At 40.3% G+C, this 23,493-nt stretch overlaps 1 protein-coding gene across 8 annotated transcripts in view; it reads left to right on the plus strand.

Annotated features, from left to right (window-relative positions):
* Positions 1-23,493, plus strand: part of TRAK1 (trafficking kinesin protein 1) — a 122,816-nt gene that overhangs the window by 69,461 nt on the left and 29,862 nt on the right. For all 8 annotated transcript variants that reach the window (XM_030551193.1, XM_030551194.1, XM_030551196.1 and 5 more), the window contains 5 exons: positions 10,273-10,349; positions 14,132-14,248; positions 18,462-18,562; positions 19,458-19,566; positions 20,925-21,003. In XM_030551193.1, coding sequence (XP_030407053.1) covers positions 10,299-10,349; positions 14,132-14,248; positions 18,462-18,562; positions 19,458-19,566; positions 20,925-21,003 — 457 coding nt within the window. In that variant the 5' untranslated portion in view covers positions 10,273-10,298. The remainder of the gene's footprint in view (positions 1-10,272; positions 10,350-14,131; positions 14,249-18,461; positions 18,563-19,457; positions 19,567-20,924; positions 21,004-23,493) is intronic.

The raw sequence follows: 23,493 nt of genomic DNA on the forward strand, positions 1-23,493 counted from the left end.
CAACCACCTGCTTTGTCCACTGCTTACAGGAAGAGCAGCCTGTTGCAGCTAGCTGGTGGGGGCTTGGAACCAGGGTGGACCGGCAGCCCTCCTATCAGTTCCCCACTTCCTTAAGTTCCCTGTGCAGCAGCTGCCCAGCAGGCTACCAATTGCTGGCAGTTCAGCTGTCCCTCCCCCACTGTCATGTGCTGCTCCTGCCCTCTGGCTTGGAGCTGCTCCCTGGAGCCTCCTGCATGTTGTGCAGGGAAGGAGGACTAATTTCAGGGTGGTTCTCCCTGCCCCTTACCCCTTCTCCATACAGAGCAGGAGAGAGACACATCACACATTAGGGCTCAGGGCATAGAGAGCTGGCTGCAGCTGCAGTCTCAACTTCCTGATCTTTTTAAAGGCAATGTACTTGGAATAGAGTCATCGAGTCATAAACTTTAAGGTCAGAAGGGACCATTATGATCATCTAGTCTGACCTCCTGCACAGTGCAGGTCACAGAATCTCGCCACCACCCCACTCCTGTAATAAATCCCTAACCTATGTCTGAGCTATTGAAGTCCTCAAATTATGGTTTAAAGACTTCAAGAGAATCCTGCAGCAAGTGACACGGGCCCAGGGTGCCCCACACTGCAGAGGAAGGTGAAAAACCTCCAGGGCCTCTGCTAATCTTTCCTGGAGCACAATTCATTCCCAACCCCAAATATGGCAATCAGCTAAACCCTGCGCATGTGAGCAAGACTCGCCAGCCAGACACCCAGGAAAGAATTCTCTGTAGTAACTCAGATCCCACTCCCTCTACAGTGGCGTAGCGGGGGGGAAAAAAGATGCCACCCTCTGCAGCGCTTTTAGTGATGGAGCAGTGCTCCAGGTCTTCGGCAGCACCTTGGCGGCGGGACCTTCACTCGCTCTGCAGGTCTTTGGTGGCATTTTGGCAATAAAGCTTCAGTGCCGCCGAAGACCCGGAGCGCTGCCCCGTCAGTAAAAGCACCGCAGCGGGTGGTGCCCCGTTCAGACCCACGCCGCGAAAAGGAGCAGAACGTCAGACCTGGCTGGGCCACATGTGGAAGGAAGGGTGCGGCTGGGGTGCTGCGACCCCGCACGCCAGGGGACTACCGGGCGTGGGGGAACATGTGGGGAGAGGGCACTGCCAGGGGGACCCCAGATCCCAGCAGCGGGGGGCTCTCAGCAGGGGGCAGCCCAGCAGCGCTCTCTGCAGTGGGGCAGCAGCATCGCCTTGGGGACAACGCGAACTCGGAGTCCACAGGCCAGACCCAGCAGAGAGCACGCTGAGCAGGGGACCCCTGAGCTAGGTTGTACCATCTCGGGGCGGGAGGATGGGCTGTAGTTCCCGGGAGGGAACCCTGCTGCCCCTCCCAAAGGCTAATGCATCCCTCAAAGCACCTCCAAGCAGCCACCGGGTGGCAATGGCCCACTCTGTCCCTTGTGCACATTCCCCAGGGATCACATACTGTGCTGCTAACTCCTTTCCCCCTCTTCAGCATATGGTGCAATCTGTTCCATCCTTCGGCAGTGCTGTATCAGCCAATCAGATTATAACTTGGGGGCCTTCTGACCAATCAGCTGCTGCTTCATGTTAAAACCCGATGCAAGGAGAGAGGCATCGGAAAGTTATTTAAAGAGTCACCCAGGTGGCAGGGAGTGGGGAAGGGGAGAGTTTGCATAGACCAATGCCTTTTTTTCCCCCCACAGGTGTGAGTTGGAACCCAAGCTCCTGGGTGAGTAAAATTAAAAAGGCGCCACTTGTGCGGGTGGGGGAGCGGCTGCTCCCCCCGCTTCACCGCCTAGCTATACTACTGCCCATCTAACATCCCATCATAGGCCATTGGGCATATTTACCGCTAATAGTCAAAGATCAAATAATTACCAAAATTAGGTTATCCCATCATACCATCCCCTCCACAAACTTATCAAGCTTAGTGTTGAAGCCAGATATGACTTTTTCCCCACCGCTCCCCTTGGAAGGCTGTTCCAGAATTCACTCTTCTGATGGTTAGAAACCTATGTCTAATTTCAAGTCTAAACTTCTTGATGGCCAGTTTATATCTATTTGTGCTTGTGTCCACATTGATACTGACCTTTAAATAACTCCTCTTCCTCCCTGGTATTTATCCCTCTGATATATTTATAGAGAGTAATCATATCTCCCCTCAGCCTTCTTTTGGTTAGACTAAACAAGACAAACTCTTTCAGTTTCCTTTCATAAGACAGGTTTTCCATTCCTCGGATCATCTTAGTAGCCCTTCTCTGTACCTGTTCCAGTTTGAATTCATCCTTCTTAAACGTGGGAGACCAGAACTGCACACAATATTCCAGATGAGGTGTCACCAGTGCCTTGTATAACGGTACTAACATCTCCTTATCTCTACTGGAAATACCTCACCTGATGCATCCCAGGATAGTATTAGCTTTTTTCACAGCCAAATCGCATTGGCGGCTCATAGTCATCCTGTGATCAACTAATACTCCGAGGTCCTTCTCCTCCTCCTGTTACTTCCAACTGATGCGCCTCCAGCTTATAACAAAAATTCTTGTTATTAATCCCTAAATGCATGACCTTGTACTTTTCACTATTAAATTTCATCCTATTACTATTACTCCAGTTTACAAGGTCATCCAGATCTTCCTGTATGATATCCCGGTCCTTCTCTGTATTGGCAATACCTCCCAGCTTTGTGTCATCCGCAGACTTTATTAGCACACTCCCAGTTTTTGTGCCAAGGTCAGTAATAAAAAGATTGGTTCCAAAACCGATCTCTGAGGAACTCCACTAGTAACCTCCCTCCAGCCTGACAGTTCACCTTTCAGTATGACCCGTTGTAGTCTCCCCATTAACCAGTTCCTTGTCCACCTTTCAATTTTCATATCGATCCCATTTTTTCCAATTTAACTAATAATTCCCCATGTGGAACCGTATCAAATGCTGTATTGAAATCGAGGTAAATTAGATCCACTGCGTTTCCTTTGTCTAAAAAATCTGTTTCCTTTTCAAAGAAGGAGATCAGGTTGGCTTGTCACTATCTACCTTTTGTAAAACCATGTTGTATTTTGTCCCAATTACCATTGACCTCAATGTCCTTAACTACTTTCTCCTTCAAATTTTTTTTCCAAGATCTTGCATGCTATAGTTGTCAAACTAACAGACCTGTAGTTACCCAGATCATCTTTTTTCCCTCTCTCAAAAATAGGAATTATGTTAGCAATTCTCCAGTCATACAGAACAACCCCTAAGATTAGATTCATTTAAAATTCTTGCTAATGGGCTTGCAATTTCATGTGCTAGTTCCTTTAATATTCTTGGATGAAGATTATCTGGGCCCCCCCAATTAAGCTGTTTGAGTTTGGCTTCTACCTCGGATGTGTTAGTTATGTACCTCGATATCCTCATTCCCATTTGTCATCTTGCCATTATCCCTAAGCTCCTCATTAAAGACTGAGGAAAAGTATTTGTTTAGATTGGGGTGGGGCAAGCCTCCTGGGGCAGGAGCTCAGGGGCTGGGCAGGAGGGTCCTGCAGGCCGGATGTGGCCCACAGGCCATAGTTTGCCGCCTCTGGTTTAGATATTGGGCCATGCCTAAATTATCCTTAACCTACACTCCACCCTCAATGTTTAGCAGTCCCACTTCTTCTTTCTTTTTCTTCTTATTTATATGGCTATAGAACCTTTTACTGTTGTTTTTTAATTCCCTTTGCAAGGTCCAACTTTACATGGCTTTTGGCCTTTCTCACTTTATCCCTACATGTTCTGACCTCAATAAGGTAGCTTTCCTTGCTGATCCCGCCCATCTTCCACTCCTTGTAGGCTTTTTCTTAATCACCTCTCTGAGATGCTTGCTCATCCAGCTTGGTCTACAACTCCTGCCTATGAATTTTTCCCCTTTCTTGGGATGCAGGCTTCTGATAGTTTTTGCAACTTTGACTTGAAGTAATTCCAGGTCGCCTCCGCCTTTAGATCCACAAGTTCTTCAGTCCAATCCACTCCCCTAATTTCCTTAATTTTTTTAAGTTAGCCCTTTTGAAATAAAAAAACCCTAGTCACAGATCTATTCTTGTTTATCCTTCCATTTAGTTCAGCCTATGTAAAGGGGCAATGCGCGTCTCTCTCTCTCTCTTCCCCCCACGCACAGGGTATGTGTCTCTGTCTGCCATTCTGTCTCCCCTCCTCTATTTGTGCTGCCTTATAGAGTGTGAGGCTACATTAACAACAATCTGTTAACCCTTGAGGGCTCAGCTGAGTGCTAGTTCATCATTTGGCAGTAAGGCATTCCCTGGGAAATATCTCTCCCTCTTCCACCCTCTAACTTCACCATCTCAACCAAGCTTCACAATCATCATTGCTGTGTAAAGTATTAAATTGTTTAATACTTAGAGTGTGTGTGTGTGTGTGTGTAGTGTTTTTTGTCTGGTGAATTTTTTTTTTTCTGGAACCTAACTTCCTCCCTCCCTCCCCCATTTTACATTAATTCATATGGGGAAATTGGATTCACTTAACATCATTTCACTTGAAGTCACATTTTTCAGGCACATAACTACAACATTAAGCGAGGAGTTACTGTGTATGCAGGACATGAGAGAAGTGAGGCTATAGAACTTATTAGGTATATGTGTTCTATTTAATTTGACCTGTAACATCACACACAAATGTGCATCCAAAGCTCTGTGCACCCACGACAATCTTTGAAAATATGCAGCTATACAAGTATACTCATTGTCACTCCCCTGAAAACATGCCCTGACAACCGCAGAATTGAAGCATCCGCCCCAGGCCAGCCAGCCTTACCAACTTCTCTCTTCCTTAAAAGCTACAGAGAAGTCGAGTCTTGCAGTGTATAAAGGCTTGTTTACAGCATTTAATGGCTGTTTTGGATCAAAATGGGAGATGACAGTGAATTCCACAGATAGGATCACTGAGATTGAATTGCAAAGGAAAAAGCCCACATCCACTCCCTCCTGAGAATGAGAAGCTTTCTCTGGGCACTGTTGGGACTTAAGCTGTCTACTCCTGTAGAATTTAAGCTTCAATTTTAAAAAGTGTTTCTACCCTTGAGTTTGCAAAAATAACCTTTTAAAAAGTGAAATTAATGTAAACCAATGCAGTGTTGTGCTTCTGAGTTTATTCCAGTGCCTCTGTTGCTGTTTATTTGCCAAGCAGTAGCAGAGTGTAACTGAACACAACTGGTTAGTTTGACTGTTGTTGCTATGTTAACCCCATGTGTAGCATTTATAATGGTCAGGAATCACCTTCAAGCTTCTGCTGTTTTGAGAAGGTCGCAGCAGCAGCAGAAAGTGGCTTTGGAGCTATTCTTGAGGGAGGACCTCTCAAAAACAGAGGCAGGAAGAGGAACAGAATAGCATAGACAATCCTACCTCCCAGGCATCAGAGGATGGAGGATTTGAGAGAGAACAAGAGACGGAAAGTTTCTTCACATTTTCAGGAGCTAGAAGGAGATGTAGCTTCAAATTTACCGGACACCAGCCTCCAGAGGTTCAGAGATGGACAGCACTCTATTATTGTTAATAATTAATAAGAATAATTGTATTGGGGCTGTGTTTAAAGGCCTCATATGGAACTGGAGCCTCATTATGTTAAACTCTTTGCAAACATGTCAGATGGCATGCTGCTACCTGTCCCAAAGCTCACAGCCTAATTCAAGACAAAAGATACTCAGTTTACCCTGGGCATAATCTTAGTCCCCTTCCATTTCCTAGCAACTGGAATTGGGAAGATGAGGATTGAGGAAAAAGCAGGTTGGCTTCCTCAGCAGCCCTTAATTTTTCCCTCTCCTTTCTTTTAAAATCTTCCTCAAACTATTAGATATCTGGTAAATTTTCCGAGCCCCATCAGCTGGTGTACTCAGGGCCGGCTCTAGGCACCAGCGTTCCTAGCATGTGCTTGGGGTAGCCCTTTTCAAGGGGCGGCACGCCGACCTTTTTTTTTTCCCTTTGGCGGTGACACTCCGGCTTTTTTTTTTTTTCTTTTATGCTTGGGGCGGCAAAAGACCTGGAGCCAGCCTGGGTGTACTAGATGGTGATTTTGATATAAAGAGTAAAGTACACATCTTCTTACATGCTTGAGAATGTAAATACCTCAGGCACCGCCCCCCCCCTCCAATTAATGATTCAAGCTCTGTCTTTCCTGGACATTGCTCCTTCCTTCAGAGTTGTTGCATGTCCAAAACCTGATCTCCTGGGGACTTTACCATTTATTAGTCTTTTAACGCCCCTGAAAGAAGCATTAACACATACAGCCACATCCTCTTTTAAATTGGCATAAAATGTGGGAGACAATGAAGTTTCTGTGTTGTGATTTAGAGCCTGTGCATGACAGAAATTCATGATCTCTATTGCAATTACTATGTGTACATTTCATTATATGCATGTAAAACCCCCAAAACTAAAACAGAGCCCCAATGATTTTCATGAATCTGAGTTGAAAACTTGATAAGATGTCTGTGATTTTCATGTATTTACATTTTTTGTGACATATAATAATGTTGTATTAAATTGTTGTCACCAGGATCCAGAAATGTTTTCTAAGCAACTGCTGAAATTTTGTACGTAATTCTTTGTTCTTGGAATCCTGCGATTTCTTTTTCCTCACTTTGGCAACCATTTTATTGCCTAATATTCCTCTGACTCTGAATTGAGAGGTCGGAAGTGCATTTGACTTGGATAGTATGATTGGGTACCCACAGACATCACCCCTTCCCTCTCATGCTGAACAAAAATACTGCTGATTTGCCAGTGTGGAAGAGGAGGTCAGTAATTATGCACTGTGGGTTTTATATTATAGTGCACTATCCTTCATTTGCCCTTTTCATATGGTTACAATAGTTCAGAAGGCTAGTGTTCAACGGGAACTGGAACAAGCCAGAAACCATATTCATTATGGCAATATACTTTTAATTTATATATCTCATTGGCTAAAGCATAAAGTCAGGAGAAATTTGTGTCATCAAAATATCTTTCTGTTCCCATCAGGCTTCTGTTTGTATTTGGTTCATGGCCTTGGTTTTTTTCTCTTGTTGAAGCAATGAGTTTTATATTAATCCTCTAATGTTCCAACCCTCTGTGATGATATCAATTTCTTTAGCTTTCGTGACTGTAGTCTCCAATCTATTGAAGTGTGTCAGTACATTTGTAACCTTGTTGTTACATTCAAATTTCTTGTCCAAAGCAGCAATCCTTGTTAAATGTATTGCTTTAGTCAATATTTCTCTAAAAGCTTTGGTTTATCCTACATGGTGGTTCAGCTGGATGTGAGGTTTCTGGAAGGGGATTAACTAAAACAGTAATGCTGTGGCCTTCGAGGTTGGGTCTTTGACTAGAGTCTGGGGCCTGAATTTTCATTTAGTCTGGCTGTTAAGAGAACTCAAATTGCACTTTTGAAGGCCCTTAACACTGTCCAGAGTGATGTAATAGAGACTTCATCTAAATTTTGATGGTTGCTCATTTTTAATGAGGCCATAAAGCCATTGGTGATCAGGTTTTTGTTTTTTTTTTTAAACATTCTTTGTTCTTTATCAGACCATTGTGGTAGCTTCGGGGATGTATTGCCTGCTGTCAAAATTATATATTATATATATGTAAATATATACACCTCTACCTTGATATAACACTGTCCTTGGGAGCCAAAAAATCTTACGACGTTATAGGTGAGACCACATTATATCGAACTTGCTTTGATCCACTGGAGTGCGCAGCCCTGCCCCCTCCACCCCCCAGAGCGCTGCTTTACTGCGTTACATATGAATTTGTGTTTTATTGAGTCGCATTATATCAAGGTAGAGGTGTATGTATAAATTCAAAGGGAAGGTTGGACTTTGACTATCTCATATCTATTTGGGTGTGAAGACGTATTGAAAATGATAGATTTTGATTTGTGTGTGCAAAAGACTGTTTCAGTCATGCATTACGTGACTTTAATTGTCTTGACATTGCTGCTTAATAACAAAATGTGCTGATATCCTCCTTTTAAAGGTTGTGTAGCAAGTTCTGAAGAAATAGTTGAGTTAGCAACTGCACGTACCAGCCCTTATCAACCTTTCTCCCAGTCAAATGACCTTGCTCAGCCCATGGGAACACGACACTGTTATCTACTTGTTTGGATTTTATCACGATGATGATAGTTTTGCGGTCACTAGGGTGGTGTCATGTTGCCTTAGTCACAAACGGTGGCAGTGTTAGGGTTTGCTAATGGCAATCCCAAACATTAATTTACCAGCGTTGCTGAGGGAGAGTTATAGCCAAGGAAACTGTGTCTGAACAGTTGTTTGGGATAATAAAATGTTGGTCTGTGTCAGTATTTACAGTAGGCATTTTAGGTGTTTTATGTATTATTGTGTTGGAAACTTTTGTTTTTATGGTTACATTAAACTTCTTTATGAATGGACATTTTAAAGTTACGTAGTTAACAGAAAGAAAAGATTTGTATTATGTTTTCATGAAAAGATTCTCTGTGCAATGATTACTCCAGTTTCCTGCTTCCTCTATGCTCCTGATTTTCGCAAGTCGAATATTTCTTGGCAGAAAACAGTTGGTTTCTGCAAACATGTAGTTTGTAAATGAAGCATGTTTATGTTTACACTGTAGCATATATTCATTCTGTATTTCATTTTTATTCTCTTATCTAATAAGTTTTTGGGGGTATAAATTTCTAGCTGTAAGCTTTTAGTTAGCGCTTGCTAACTTTTTTAAATTAGGTTTAGAATAGTGTAAGCTAAAATTCCTGATTCTGCAAAATTTCTGCAGGAAGTCCTATGGAGTTCACTGGGATTGCTTGCAAAGCTAAAAGTTAAGCATATACCTAAATATTTAGAGGATTTGATCCTAAAATGCTTTGACAATTTGGGTTGGTAAGGCAACAGGATGCCTAATCAGCTACTATTTTTATTCATTGGTGTATATCAGTTGTTGTCAGTTGTATGCTACCTAATCTGTGGTGTCAGGTTTAACCACACAGCGTGCAATTATTTTTAAGTAATTTGGACTTGATTTCTTTATACTGAATTAACCACCTTAGAACAGCATCGCCCAAACTGTGCATCAGCTGTAAGTGAAACTCTGTCAAAGATAAATTCACTTGTGAAGAATAGTTGCCTTACAGCAGTCTCCTCTGCAGAAATCAATGTAATCAACTAATATAACTGTATTAACAGTCTCTCTTTTCCAGAATGGACTGTTTAAGCCATAAAAACACTGGTGGATGGAAAAGAAGGGTTCATATGAGTAAAACAAGAGCTGCTGATCTTATTTTTCCAAATTTATTTGTGTTCTGTTTAGAAATCTCAATATTTCTGAGACTCAACCAAGGTCACTATGTCTCCTTCAAGAAAAAGTCATGCAGTAGAACAAAATTTTCCCCAGATTATTCAGCAGGGTAATAACACTGGTTTCATTTAAGTGTTTCACATCCATTTCAGGTATGAATTGTTTTAGATAGTAATACTACAGTCTTTGTGACATGCTTTTGTTACCAGATACATGATTTATTTACCAGGGCCATTATATCTGGCTCATCCAGAATCTGAACTGTGTATATATTTTATATCCGCTACGCAGTCTTATATGATAGAGCCCAGTTTTGCCAACCTCACACAGAGCAGTATCTTCTATGAGCTGTCCCGTCGGTTCTACTCCAATAGGGACTAATGGAGTAAGACATGGCTCAACGTAAAGGTGACACAATAAGTCTTTGCACATTTTTTTTTGTTTTTGCATTGTTTAGAGTACTCGTTGATTGATTCTCTCTTAATGGTTTGAGAAATCTATAAAGTTTTGTCGTGACTATCTTCCCCCTTAGACTTGCAAGACAATTTTTCAATTTGCATTTAATCGAAAGTAAATTTAGCTGCTTTACACACAAAATTCCAGGTTTGAGGTTCTGAATTTGTTTGTGTTGAGCAGTTTAATATGTATGGACTTTAAAAACACTTCATGGTGATCATAAGGCCTTTAACATTCCTAGGATTACAGTACATACAGGACCTGAAAAAAAAATTGACAAAAGCAAATTCCTGCTACAAAACAGAAATGCCAATCTTCTCAGTTCAATATGAAACACTAAAATGAAATTTTTTTCTTGTTGAGTTTATTGTTTTCATGGTTCTTAATGTTTTCCCAAAACTTAAAATAATTCAGTAAACAGATATAGTTTAGATTAATTTTAGGATTAAAATTTAAAATCCTTATTTTTTGCAAGTAATTCTTAATTTTGTTTAGTTTGAGTGGCAGATATAATGAATTTGTGTCTTGTTTTCCAACAGTTTTATGTGCTGAAAGAGTGGGCCAGATGACTAAAACATACAATGACATAGATGCTGTTACACGACTTCTAGAAGAGGCAAGTATTCTTTTACACAGCTGTTCACTTTATGACAAAGACATAACATAGATAGTGAAAGAATCTGTGTTGATAGAAATTGCCCATTTGTTTTCAGTCATCGTGAAACAAATATTCTAAATGCACAGTCGCTATATTGGTAAGGGACAAACCTTTTATTAATAAAAGGTGCTTAGTTTGTTTACGTCATTTGTACAAATTCACCACCTGTTCATACGTAGCTAAAGCAGTTTTATCTCACTGTTACCAGAATACAAAAAGTGACACAGCATACTGAATGATGTGAGGAAAAAAGTTAAGGTTTAATGAAATCGTGATGTTGGTGGGGGGAAGAGGAAGTGAGAGAGTGTAGTTTTGTTTTCCAAATATGCACAGTATTATAAATGTTTGTTTTAAAGCTAGAGCACATAAAGCTCACAAGTCTATTTATTGTTTATATTATGTATATTTATTATTGAGATCTCCGTGATCATAAATCTTTAGGAAAATATATAGTTACCAATTGATGATAAAAAATCTCTCCTCCTTTCCCATGTACTTTTCTCTGCCCTGTCTCCAAGTTTTTCTTTAATGCATTCTGGTGCCTTTATATTTATATAGCCTCCGTAATATATAGCCATTAATTTATTGTGATTGAGGCTAAACATTTCAAGTAATAGCAGAGAGTTAAAAGACCTACAGCATAAAATTTTTGTACTCACTAAATATCCTAATAACTTAATATTAATCAAATTATATTTTTAAAGTAAACGTAAGCAAATATTTTTGGAAATTATGTTTGCAACGCATTATTCAGATGAAGACTAACAATGCGGTCTTTGTTCTTGACAGTTTAGAACTTAAATCTTTGTATTTTGGTCTGCTTCATATTGTGGTAGTGCTGCATTTGTTTCGCACTACAAAGCTCTCTTAGTACAGCAGACCCATTTAATGCAGTGCTAACCCAAAGTACCTGAACTGGTGCATTCTTTGACTGCAAGAGCGCAAGTGCCTGCATTAGTGTATCTTGGTTGTAAAATTGAGGCCTTTGGTTATGCTTTCACCTGAAATCTTTAAAAACAGTTTCATATGTACTATTCATGTTAAACCCCAGATACTTCACTTACAGTGATTATATCTGTAGCATGCCATTGATAACTGTTCTAATTACTCTTGTATTATGCATTCACCTCATGCTCTTTTTGCTTGTTCATTTGCTTAGATTCATTTGCATGGTTTGGTAAGCAAGTGTTATATCCATCTGGAAACTTACAAATATCCCCTGGTTTTCTTTGAATATGAAAATTTCTTAAATTCTCTCATAACTCTAGAAGCGCGTGGTGGTGGTTTATTTACATAGGGCTGTAGCCAACACAAAATTATTTGTGTGCCTGCTTGCTGTTCTGAGGTGGTAGTTCCTTCCATCACCCCTTCTAGTAGTGGCAGAGCTGATCATTCTGCATCTGCCCAAGCCTGTCTCCTCCCTGAGTCCACAAAGTTTGATTTCTATAGAGCTGTAGCAGTCTAGCCCCTGGGAACAGTGTGGGATGCACTGAACCAATAGTCTAAAGCAGAGGGAGTTCTTCTCTGTCTGGCTGTTAGAGGCCACGTGACCTGACAATGGTGCATCTTTTGCTAAATTCTCTAATGTTGCTCAGTGAGAGAATATATGAGGCTCATTGAGCCAAAGTTTCTTGTTAAATCTCTTTTTCTCATATGCACATGTGTGGGCATACACTCCTCTCCCCCAAATGGTGATTGTAAGGAGACACCCCTCCAATTCGAGCTGACAAGTCACAGTATCTGAGCACTTCACAATCTTTAATGTTTTTATCCTCACTCCTGGGAGGAAGGGAAGTGCTATTATCCCCATGGTTCCAAATTGAGACCCAAAGGGTATGTCCACACTGCAATTAAAAACCCATGGCTGGCCCGTGCCAGGTGGCTTAGGTTTAAGGCGCTGTTTAATTGCAATGTAGATGTTCAGTCTTGGGCAGGAGCTCCAGCTCTGGGATCCACAGGGCCCTTCCTTCCTCTCTGTAGTACTATCTGCTGCGAATATTTTTCTTTTTCATTTTGACTTTGTGCAGTGGGCCAGCTGTATATTCTGGCCTATTACACCCCATTAGCATATTTTGTATGGCCGCCTGGAACTTTCATGGTCTGGAAGGCCATGCATAATTTTGGCTGGATAGGGCCCTTGGTTTCTAATGCAAAAGTAGACTTAGCTTGATATATTGGAAATCACTTGGAGACAGCACTACCAGATCTGCAAACTATCTTAAATTATTTAAGAATTATATCAGCACTGGTAATTGCTGTCTGCTTTTCTAATCTTCTACTGCATGGAGACCCTTGAAATACATGAAATTATTGTGAACCTATGTCACTGGCAATGAATCACTAGCTTCTTGTCATAGACTGTCTTTATCATCCATATTACAGTCAATAAATGTTAGTGATGATGAGTGTGACAGTTGTCAGCCAGAATAAACAAGCACGTAATAGCTACTTTTAGCAAATAAACTGAAAGGGATATGTTTAGTTCTCAGAGGAAGGAACTGAGCAAGAGGAGAGAAGGCTAAACCAGGAAATTGGCACCATTACTGCACGTAGACTTTTACAGTCGTGACACAGTAAAAATGCATCTTGGTAATTCAAAATCATATAATAAGTGCTGCAAAGTTGAGACACCCTAAATTCATTGCTCTGTTCAAAAGGGCTCACTCTCTAATGCCTTGGTCCTGCTGTTTTACATCATGTGTTTTACATCAGTTGGGACTACTTCTGTTAGGCGTGTGCATTAGCAGGATCAGGTCCCCAATCTGTAGTATATTTATCATGGTTTACTGTCCACACAGGGTAGGGCTGGCCCTGTATGTGTGAGGAGAGAGCATAGAGAACCTCCTCCTGTAACTGGGCACTTGGATGGAGGAAGCAGGATGTCTTTAGACTTGTGTGACTGATGGGCTAGTCAACCCTGGGGAGGACAGAGGCATGCTACTAGAGCTGGCCCAATCCCAGGGGATGGTAATGTGCATTGCACCCTTTCAAAAGGTGGTATGGCTGCTACATCTGAGTTCTTTCATCTCCACATCTCCAGGAGTTCCTTCAGAGCCCCCACAGGCATGTTGGCCGGATCAACTCCCTCTAAGTATACCACCTGTGTCCCTGTCCGCCTGCAGGAGGCGGTGACTTAGAGCTATAGTTTGGCTTACTGACTTTAACATAGTCACCTTTCTTTGTGAAGCTATCAAAAGATAGTATAATGCACTTTCACAGCTGCTGCGTACACTTACTGGAATTTGTTTTCAAGTGGAGCAGAGGAGAAACTGAGAAGCATGTCAGCATATCCAAGTGTATTCTATCTGCTTATATCTGTGCTTTGCTGTGCTTTCAGAGCTCTTAAAATATAATCTGTAATGCTCCCTGCAAACTCTCTACCAAAAGGTGCAAAAAAAATTGCATGGTTACTGACATGACAGTAATTTTTCAAATAGAATAAAAGAACTGGAATTAGATTTGCTTCAATTAACATTTTTACATTAGACAGTAAGGCTATGCTTTCATTTGTGTGGTTCATTAACTGTATATGTCAATTTTTCTGGATTATGTAGGTGTAGTCTAAGCAGGAATAGGACAAGAAAATGAGCAAAAGTCGTTGGTTTTTTTGTTTTTTAAGAATATTAATTCTTTCCTTTTTTCTAGCACAGATTTAACCTTTTCTTGACATGGGAGAACTAGTTATTTTCTAAGTGAACAAAAGCATTGGAAATCAATGTTCTTTTCTTTCCCTTTTACAGAAAGAGCGGGATTTAGAATTAGCTGCTCGAATTGGCCAGTCATTGTTAAAGAAGAATAAATCACTAACTGAGAGAAATGAATTCCTTGAGGAGCAAGTAGAGCATATCAGGGAAGAGGTAAGGTCATACACGTATGTACTGTCTCTACATCTAATGATGCTGCAGGTCCAGAAAACCTCTTCCCTCTAGCTTTAGCTTGTGCATAGTTTAACTTTCTGATGACTGTGTATAGGATGCCAGTCTGACCATAGCGATTCTAACAGAACATTATACAAAGTTCGTTCTACAAATATGATTGATGAGATCATTTGGCCTACAGGGCTCCAAAAAAAGGGAAATTTTAAAGAAAACTATGGGCCAGTCAATTTTGCTCCACCTCAGGCCAAATTCTTTTCTTAAACATATTTGTCCCTATTTTATTTTACTTCACCCCCCCAGCACTTTCCTCAAACCCCATTTTGACTGTATTCCCCTCCTTTCCCTACATTTCCTCCCCCTTCTTTCTTTCCAATATTTTCCCCTAACTTCTCTGGCTCCCTTTTTACCTAGGTTCATTGTTTGCACTTCTCTTTCTTCAGCTTTTTTTTCTTTTGTTTCTTCTCCCCCCATATCTCAGTGATTATCACTTCTTGGTTTGTTTCTCTCCTTTCCCACCTGTAAGAGATTATTTTTCATCCCCTTCCGTTCCCCTCCCCCCCCACTTCTTTTCTGTATTCAAGCTGATTTCAGTTTTGGTTTTTAAATAAAATCACTTAAATGCTGAACCTGCTTCCCTACTGCAGATGAACATAAACATCATACCATTCTATTTAAGGTGTATTATTCATATAAAGTGAGATTTTAGTAATCCACGATCACTAAAATCATGTGTATTGTGCTTTCTGTATCCCTTTGGTATCATGCCTCTTTAACATACCCAGCTTCATATCCATCAGGTGCTTGAGTGGCTCAGAATAAATTACTGTGTGCGTTCTATCACATGATGAATGATGCTTCTTCATCATATGGTCTGCTTCAGAAAGCAGAAAAGTGACTTGTGAGGTTAAATAAATAGATATTAAACAGAACTAATGGTCTGGGACTTAGTGTCGCCCATGTAGATTTGTTAAAACCTTCTGGCTTATGGTGCAGTGGTTTTGCTATTTTTCAGTAAAATGTGGAAGAGTCTGGTGGTGTATATGTGTCCTTGAACGTTTTTGTGATATGTATGTATGTATATCACCATTTTGGATAGCAATACTAATGTGCTAGGTTCTTTGTATACATATTGTGAGTCTGTGTATAGGATGACATGGTACAGATCATCTCAAATGAATGCTATTTTAAAAAAATAAATAAAAACACCATAGAACACTATAATGTATATTGTATGTGCTACCTGTGAAGTATTATAAACATATTTGAGAAATGTTGAGAGTTCTGAAAATTATCATCAGGATTATTTATTGTATCTCCCTGAGTAGAGAGCCAGCTTAACTGAAAATGTCACAACGTAATGTCTGTTAGCTTGCTGCCTTGAGGAGCTAAAAGTGAGTTCCAGGTCCCTCCTGGAAACACTTGATGACCTTGAGCTGAATCCTGCCCATCTTGCGGATGCCCTTCTTGGGGGAAGATTAAGAAAGGTTGAGAAATTCCACAGTTGGTGGGAGGGGTTGAAAACAGGTTGGTTTTTAGAAAATGTCTGTTTATGGAAGCTTCTCTGGGATATGTGATGTTAGGGTAAATCTGAGCAATGGTATAATGAGCAAGTTGTGGGTGAGGCAGTCACAGGTGCATGATGCATGGAAATACACCCAATATATGGAGGTGATCTCTATGGGAGAAATTCCAAGGCAAGTGACAAATGAATTACTCACTCACCTTTGACAGCATTGCCAGTTTCCCTGCGTTATTCACAGCTTTCTTAAACAAAAAATGTCATGATTCATCTAGGAAATTGCCAGCCTCCCAGTGGGACCAGGGACCAACAACTCGCTGTTAGCACATGATACAGTTACAGTCATAACACTTTCATATGTAGAAAATCTGAGGTTAGTTTTAGTGGGTTTTGAGATTTCCTCTGAGTCCTGTTCAGTTGGGAGGCATGATAACTAAGGCAACTGGCTTTGCAGCCAGAGGAATACAATATATAATCCCTATACATTTCTTTTAAACATTCCTAAAATAGTGCAGCATATGACACATACAACATACCTGATGGTGGAGTATGATATATAGATTTTATGGGATGACCTGACCTCTTTACTCATGAGTAGTGCAGCCTTTCCATCATTGTGTGGAATAGACTCTGATCATGTTCTGATGAAAACTGTGACATTAACCCACATGTTTCAGGCCAGTTTTTCTCTTTATATTGTTTTTCTCTTTATTCTTACTTTGCCCTTCTTAAATACCAATGACTCCTTCACCTGCCACAAGCGGCTTTTGTGTGATCACTTCAAAACAGTTTGAATTTCATTTTTCCTTCTGTCAAGAGGACAGAACCCTTCCCTTCCCAGTCTTATCTAATTGCTACTAATTTCTACCCTGTACAACTCTTTCCAGTAGTACTAAATTATGAAAACTGAGACTCAGACCTACTGTTTGGCACTAGAGAACAAAAGGTGAGTGCACTGAAGCAAATGCTGTACTATATGTCGGTGCACTTTAGTCACCGGGTACCTGCTGTTTTGGAAGTATTTTACTAAAGTCTTCAATGTTGTATTGGACAAATTCTCTTGATTATAAATTGCGTTGACTGCAGAAATAGCTGTTCAACCTTTAGGTAACACAAATGAGTGTAGTTTCCCAAGTAAAGCCTGCCCACCCGGTGCTGTGTTGCAGTGTTCAAAAATTAAGGATGCTGCAGCTCCAAGATCAAAATTTCTGTCCTTTTGCTGAAATATGACATTACCATGTGCAACCTACTCCTGCCTGCTTTGAAATCTGATCTAAGAGCCAGAGTAAAGTGAACTGTCAGTCTAAGTTAGAGTGGAAGGAGATGGTTGGTTGGGTTTTTGCTTTTCATAGTTATTCTGGGTTATTCTATTTACTTTAACCCTAAACTTCTTTCCTGTTCTCATCATCTCTGTTATGTGCTCCTGCAGCAGCTAATGCAGTGCTAGCTAGCTCATCCTCCACGGGGTCTGTCAGCCCAGGGACCAGCAATTTATGGTCACTCTTAAACAGCAGAGCTTTGTAATTTTCATGTTAATTGCTAGATATTGCACCTGAGTTAGTGTTTGATGATCGTTAAAGATTAGTGTTTGGTGCACTGAGCCCACCACACTCATTTCCAGACTGTTTTTCATCAGAGCTAGTTTTCATTTCCTCTTTTACAGTCAGAAGGGGGAAAATACTACTCTGAAATAAGACTTTTAATCCACTAGAGCAAAAGGTAACATATGAAAGATAAGATGATCTCTATCTAGTTAATGAATAAAATATATGATATGATTGATGTTTTCATGTTAATAAATACTTAGAGTCCTACAGTGTTGGAGAAATAGTGGGCTTCATCCTGCAAACTGTTGCTCGTGGTTAATGGACCTCTCATCTGAGTGAGGACTTATAAAATGGGTTTTGGATTTTAGATTGTTTCTGCAGAGCTGGTAATTAGGAAATAAAAATCTACACCTTTTCATTCCTAAAATGAGCATATTTGATACAGAGTAAGATATAATAAGCATGGGATTCTATGATACCAATTCTATAGAATCACTTTTCAAAATGCACTCAGAATCCAATAGTTCTTTGCAGTCTATGCAACACTGATGTAATGTGCACCCTGTGGCAAAACCTACTGAACAGTGGATCTGCTACATTCTGCACCAACTAAAACTTTAGAGTGGTGTCCAAAGGTAACTCTATATGGAGAGAATTATGATAATCCAGTCTGAAAGTCACAAAGACAGGGATAATGATGGCCAGGACCATGCCCAAGTGAGATGGTTTATAGTCATTGTGTCAAATGCAGCAGAAAAGAAATGCTAGGCCTGATTTACCATGGCTTTACTCCATTGAAATCAATGGAGTAATGCTGGTGTAAACCTGGGACGGTGAATCAGGCTTGTGGAGTGAAATGAGACAGATCATTGTCTTCTCGTTTCCTTTAATAGCAGTGGGTAATTGGATTCTTGCTTTCTTTAAAAAGAGAAAAAAAATCAAATGACTGCTTAAAGGTTTTTCAAGAAGTAAACATTGTTTCCAGTCCATTCATCAAAGTGGTACAGTGGGCTCTTGCCTAGTCTGAAGGAAACATATGAAAGATGAAAAACAAATTGATTTTAATTATTAAAAATATAAATGTGCTTGGAAGGGAAGTGATAGATTTGCGCTCTTTTTTGCTCAGGTTTCTCAGTTGCGCCATGAACTGTCCATGAAGGATGAGCTGCTTCAGTTTTATACCAGTGCTGCTGAAGAAAGTGAGCCAGAGTCCATCTGCTCAACACCGTAAGTTACCAGATCAGTTCACTTTTCCTGAATCTGAACCTTCCAGGGATAATAGTAGGAAGTTTAAGAGCAGTGTTGATACCCTTCAGGGTGGCAAAATTAATTCTGAATAGAATAAAGCTACATTCATAACTTAAACCTCCAACTTGCACCGAACATTTTCATTTGTTAATGTTAATATTGGAGTAACTGAACTGATTCAAATGTGGGGAGAGAAGGAAAAATGAGGACGGGAGGACAGTGACATATGATACCATAGGCTACTCTAACTCACATTGGAGCTGGCACAGACCACCCCACAGGATCAGTGAGCCACCTGGCATGTACCACCCCACCATACCATCTTTCTGTCTGCAGGGGAAAATCTGGCCAAGTGATGGAAGACTCACCTGCATACTCACATTGTGTTGGCTGGCAAAGACTTGAGACATTGCTAAAATATTATGCACTGTTTGACAGCAGAGGGAGGGGATAACGCATGGATTACAGTCTTCTCTGGACAGTTACCTGTCTGAGCAGCACGGCAGACTTTGAGGAGGCTGCCTGCCCTTGTCCACTTGTCTGCAGAGTTATTGCAGCATTCAAGTGAAGCATGTGCAACATGATTCATGAAGCTATTGTGTTATTTTTTGTAAGTCTGCATGTGAAAGTTGCTTTCTTCCTCATATCAGTGAATGAATAGCTTTCCCACAGGAAGTGGGAGGAATAAGGAAAATTGTCACGTTCACTTTTAAAATGAGATGAAAATATGTGTTGTCACAAATAACTTAAAGTGAAAGGTCTGAGTTTCACACAACTCTGGCTGTTATGGGACCTCTGTTAAGCCTTTTCCCATTTGTCATTTCCACTTCATGTAAAATGGGCCTAAACTAAATGTTAATGGTTATGTTACCAGGCTGAAGAGGAATGAGTCTTCCTCCTCCGTCCAAAACTATTTTCACTTGGATTCTCTTCAAAAGAAACTCAAGGACCTTGAAGAGGAGAATGTTGTGCTTAGATCAGAGGTGAAATCACTCCCTTGTATACTTTGTTTTTAATAATTGCAGCCCTGCTTCCCTCTCCCTTTGAAAACCAGTGCTCTGCTGATGATTGTTAAAAAATATTAATGGAAACCCTCACAGAGGAGGGCTCTCTTACATAACAGATCCCCTTGTAATATAGCACATCACCAATTTTGATCTTAAAATAGTGTTGAGTCCAATTGAAACCTATGCATTTCAGGAAATTCAGAGCAAAGGCTTCATGTGGAGGGGACAACATAGTGTTAAGGGACCGTGTTATAGCCTAGAACTTGAGAGGGTCACGCAGGCTAAAAACAAAAAAGGTGTTAGAACATGGCTGACCGTTGCTGCACCTGCAGGTTAGCATAGGATCCTTAACCCATACCAGTGTTAGCAATAGGCACAAATGTCTTACCTAAGTCTAGAGAGAGGCAGTAGTATCTTAAACTCTATATATGGCCTTAATTTGTGGGTTTCAAGTCAGGCCTTTAACATTATTTTAACATTGTTTTTTGTGGATTCCTCTTTTTCCTTTCATTTTGGGACTGTTCAAAAGAATAAAAAACATGTATGTGGTTGATGGAGTCCACCAGAATTAATATATGTTCGTTGTGACGGCCACGTACCAGATAAATAATTACATTTGTGAATTTTCAATGCAGTTTTTGAACTTCAAGTATTGGGGGATATGTTATAATTTGCAAACTCTCATTGGTGTTTAGACGAAATACCATTCTCAGATTCACAAATTAACTTTCCATCACAAATGTAAGTCGCTCTTCTATAAAATATGTTTTGATCAAAGTGCAATCTGCTGCACCTTTACTATGAAAACACCCAGGGAAGATAAGTAGTGTAAATATTATGTTGTGGGTATTGTGAGGGTAATTAAGGTGGGGCTGGAAGTGAAAGTCTTCTGGCATCAGGGGTTATAAAAACACTTTACGTTTAAGTCCAATTGCGTATCCAATGCTTTGGATGAAATGTAAAATATAGTGTTTAATTTAAATATGTAATATCTTCATCTATTTTAGAGATCTCAAAACGTATCTGTTCCTAGTTGATCAATTTATACATTGTGTACTCCCTGCATGTGGTTATGGTCATCTTCATTCCTGTTAGAATAGTGACACCTAGTGGTGCAAATTTCTGCATCAAATCTGTGGGTGCTAAATGTTCATTTGGTCCCTTTTTTTAGAGATTAAGAGGAGACCAGGGGAGTTGGGGTTTTCTCACTGTCTTCCTAGAGTTGCGATTTAAAAAAAGGATTTGCTTTTTTGAAGCAAATGGAAACACTGCAACAGATTAGGATACAACCAAGATGCTAATGTGCCATATTTTGATGTGGACCTTTTGAACAGGCCTGTCAGCTGAAGACTGAAACAATTACTTACGAAGAGAAAGAACAGCAGCTTGTAAATGACTGTGTAAAAGAGCTGAGTATGTCCTTTTTTTTTCTCCTTTTTCACATCTGATATTGTTGTGTTCAGTGTTGTAACCATGTGGATCCCAGGATATTAGAGAGACAAGGTGGGTGAGGTAGGATCTTTTATTGGACCAACTTCTGTTAGTGAGAGAGGCAAGTTTTTGAGCTACACCAAGCTCTTTCTCAGGTCTGGGAAAGGCACTGTTTTTATATTTAGCTGTTACACTCTGGATGCCTTTCCCAGATCTAAGGAACAGCACTGTGTAGCTCAAAAGCTTGCCTCTTATCACTAACAGAAGTGGGTTGGATAAAAGAGATTACCTTATCCACCCTGTCCCTGTAATTATTGTGTTCTGCCACATTTAGATTGAGCTGTAAATTCATACATTTAAATGAGTCATTTACCTTGTGGTTCTTCATTACCTTACTAGTATTATCTGTCTCTCTTCTAAGACTGCTCATGAGAAGAGAAACAAAATACTAAAAGTCCCTGCACTCTTGTCACTTTTCTACCTTTACTTTATGAAATAATGTGGGAGAAAGGCAGAGCCATCTTTCAGACTGTCAGTTTTACATTTCATATTGGAATTACATCACTTAAACCACATTTAATGTCAAGATAATTCAGCTTTAAGTACAAGTCCTTGAACTAAAATGTAACATTAGAATATATCTACAGTATCCATATGAAGACATAATGATCAGGCATTGAAAGAGATGGAAACTTTCAGATGATTTATTAGTAGGCTTGGCAGAATTTGATTATTTTTTTTATAGCTTCAGTAGATAATATTGATAACATCAATGTTTACTTGTAAGCATTTTATCCATTTTAAATTTTCACAGTTGTGTGAAATTATGGGTTTTAAGATTTTGGTTTTTTATTTAAATGTTCGGAGTTGGGAGTAAATATGGGGGAGTCAGAATTATTGAATGGCATTGAGGCATCACGTGTCAAAATATAAAAAGTAAATACAATTAAATCAAGTAATCAGACCTGTTTTTACTATTCATTCACTAGTCCATTTGTAACAAGCATAATTCAAAGTTGAAATCACAAGATTCTAACTCTTAAGTTTTCAAGCAGCATTTTTCTTTCTTTGCCTGTCTGTAAATATGGATTATTGTCAATGAAAATATTTTTTCATTGGTTTGTATGTGTACAGTGAAATGGACATTTACATATAAAAGTCTAATCTTTCCAATCCTACTTATTAGGTACCAATGCACAACAGACAATTTAGGCTTAAAGAGAATGTGCATAACATTTTTTATTTAAAGATACGTTTCTTCCTCTTAGTGAGTGAGGGTAGGTGAATACATTAGCATTTCTTCCCTGTGATTAACAAGAAAATACCAGTTAAGCTGTATTATGATACATGCAGAGGTAGCCAAAGTGCAGCTCACTGAGTGCTACAGTAGCTGCTTGAACTTGATGGAGCAATGTGTGCTGGGACTTGCAGTTTCTCTGGGCCACACCTATGTATTATAGATGACAGCTGCTGCATTTTCTTCCATTTGATTTAAATTAAGTGCAGCCTTCAGGCTCCTAGCAGGCTGACAGTGTCGCCTCTGCTGGCAAAGTTTGGATGTTCCAGTGTTACAGGACTATCTTCTCTAAATATGTTCTTACTTTTCTATCAGGTGAAGCATCAGGCTCAAAGAACTTAAAACACAGCAGCACTTGCACCATTACGACTGCAACTTTATGCATGAAATAAAACTATTTTCAGGCATTCTAAAACTTCTTGTATGAAGTTGAACTGGATCTCATTTACTGCACAGTTAGTGGGAAAGTGGCCATGAAATTATCGTTAATGCAAAAGTTTGCTTTAAGCCTAATTTCCACTGCAAGACACTAAAAAAATGCTCTAATCTTAGAAATGTAGGACGGGATGGGACTTCAATAGGTCAAGTAGTCCAGTGCCTTGCACTGTGGCAGGACTAAGTACTATCTAGACCAGGAGTCAGCAACCTGCAGCACACATGTCAATGGTGGCACGCAAGCCGATTTTTAGTGATGCTTTACTGCCAGCCCGAGTCCTGGCTGCCGGCCCCACTCAGCCTGCTACCTGCCTGGATGAACGGAACCCTTGGCCGGCAGCAGGCTGAGCGGGGCTGGCGGCTGGGACCCCGACTGACAGGAGCCAGCAGACAGAACACCAAACCGGGAGCGGGCTGAGCCACTTGGCCCGCAGCCGGTCTGGGGTTCGGGCTGCCGGCCCCGCTCGGCCTGCAGCCAGTCTGGGGTTCGGGCCGCCGGCCCCACTCACCTTGCTGCACTATTATTTATTTTACATACAATAATAGTTTAGTTATATAATATAGACTTGTAGAGAGAGACCTTCTAAAAATGTTAAAATGTATAACTGGCACGCGAAACCTTAAATTACAGTGAATAAATGAAGACTTGGCACCTCACTTCTGAAAGGTTGCAGACCCCTGATCTAGACCATACCAGACAGGTGTTTGACTAACCTCTTCTTAAAAAGCTCCAATAATCA

The sequence above is a fragment of the Gopherus evgoodei genome, chromosome 2 (genome assembly GCF_007399415.2).
Source record: "Gopherus evgoodei ecotype Sinaloan lineage chromosome 2, rGopEvg1_v1.p, whole genome shotgun sequence".
Taxonomy (NCBI): domain Eukaryota; kingdom Metazoa; phylum Chordata; order Testudines; family Testudinidae; genus Gopherus; species Gopherus evgoodei.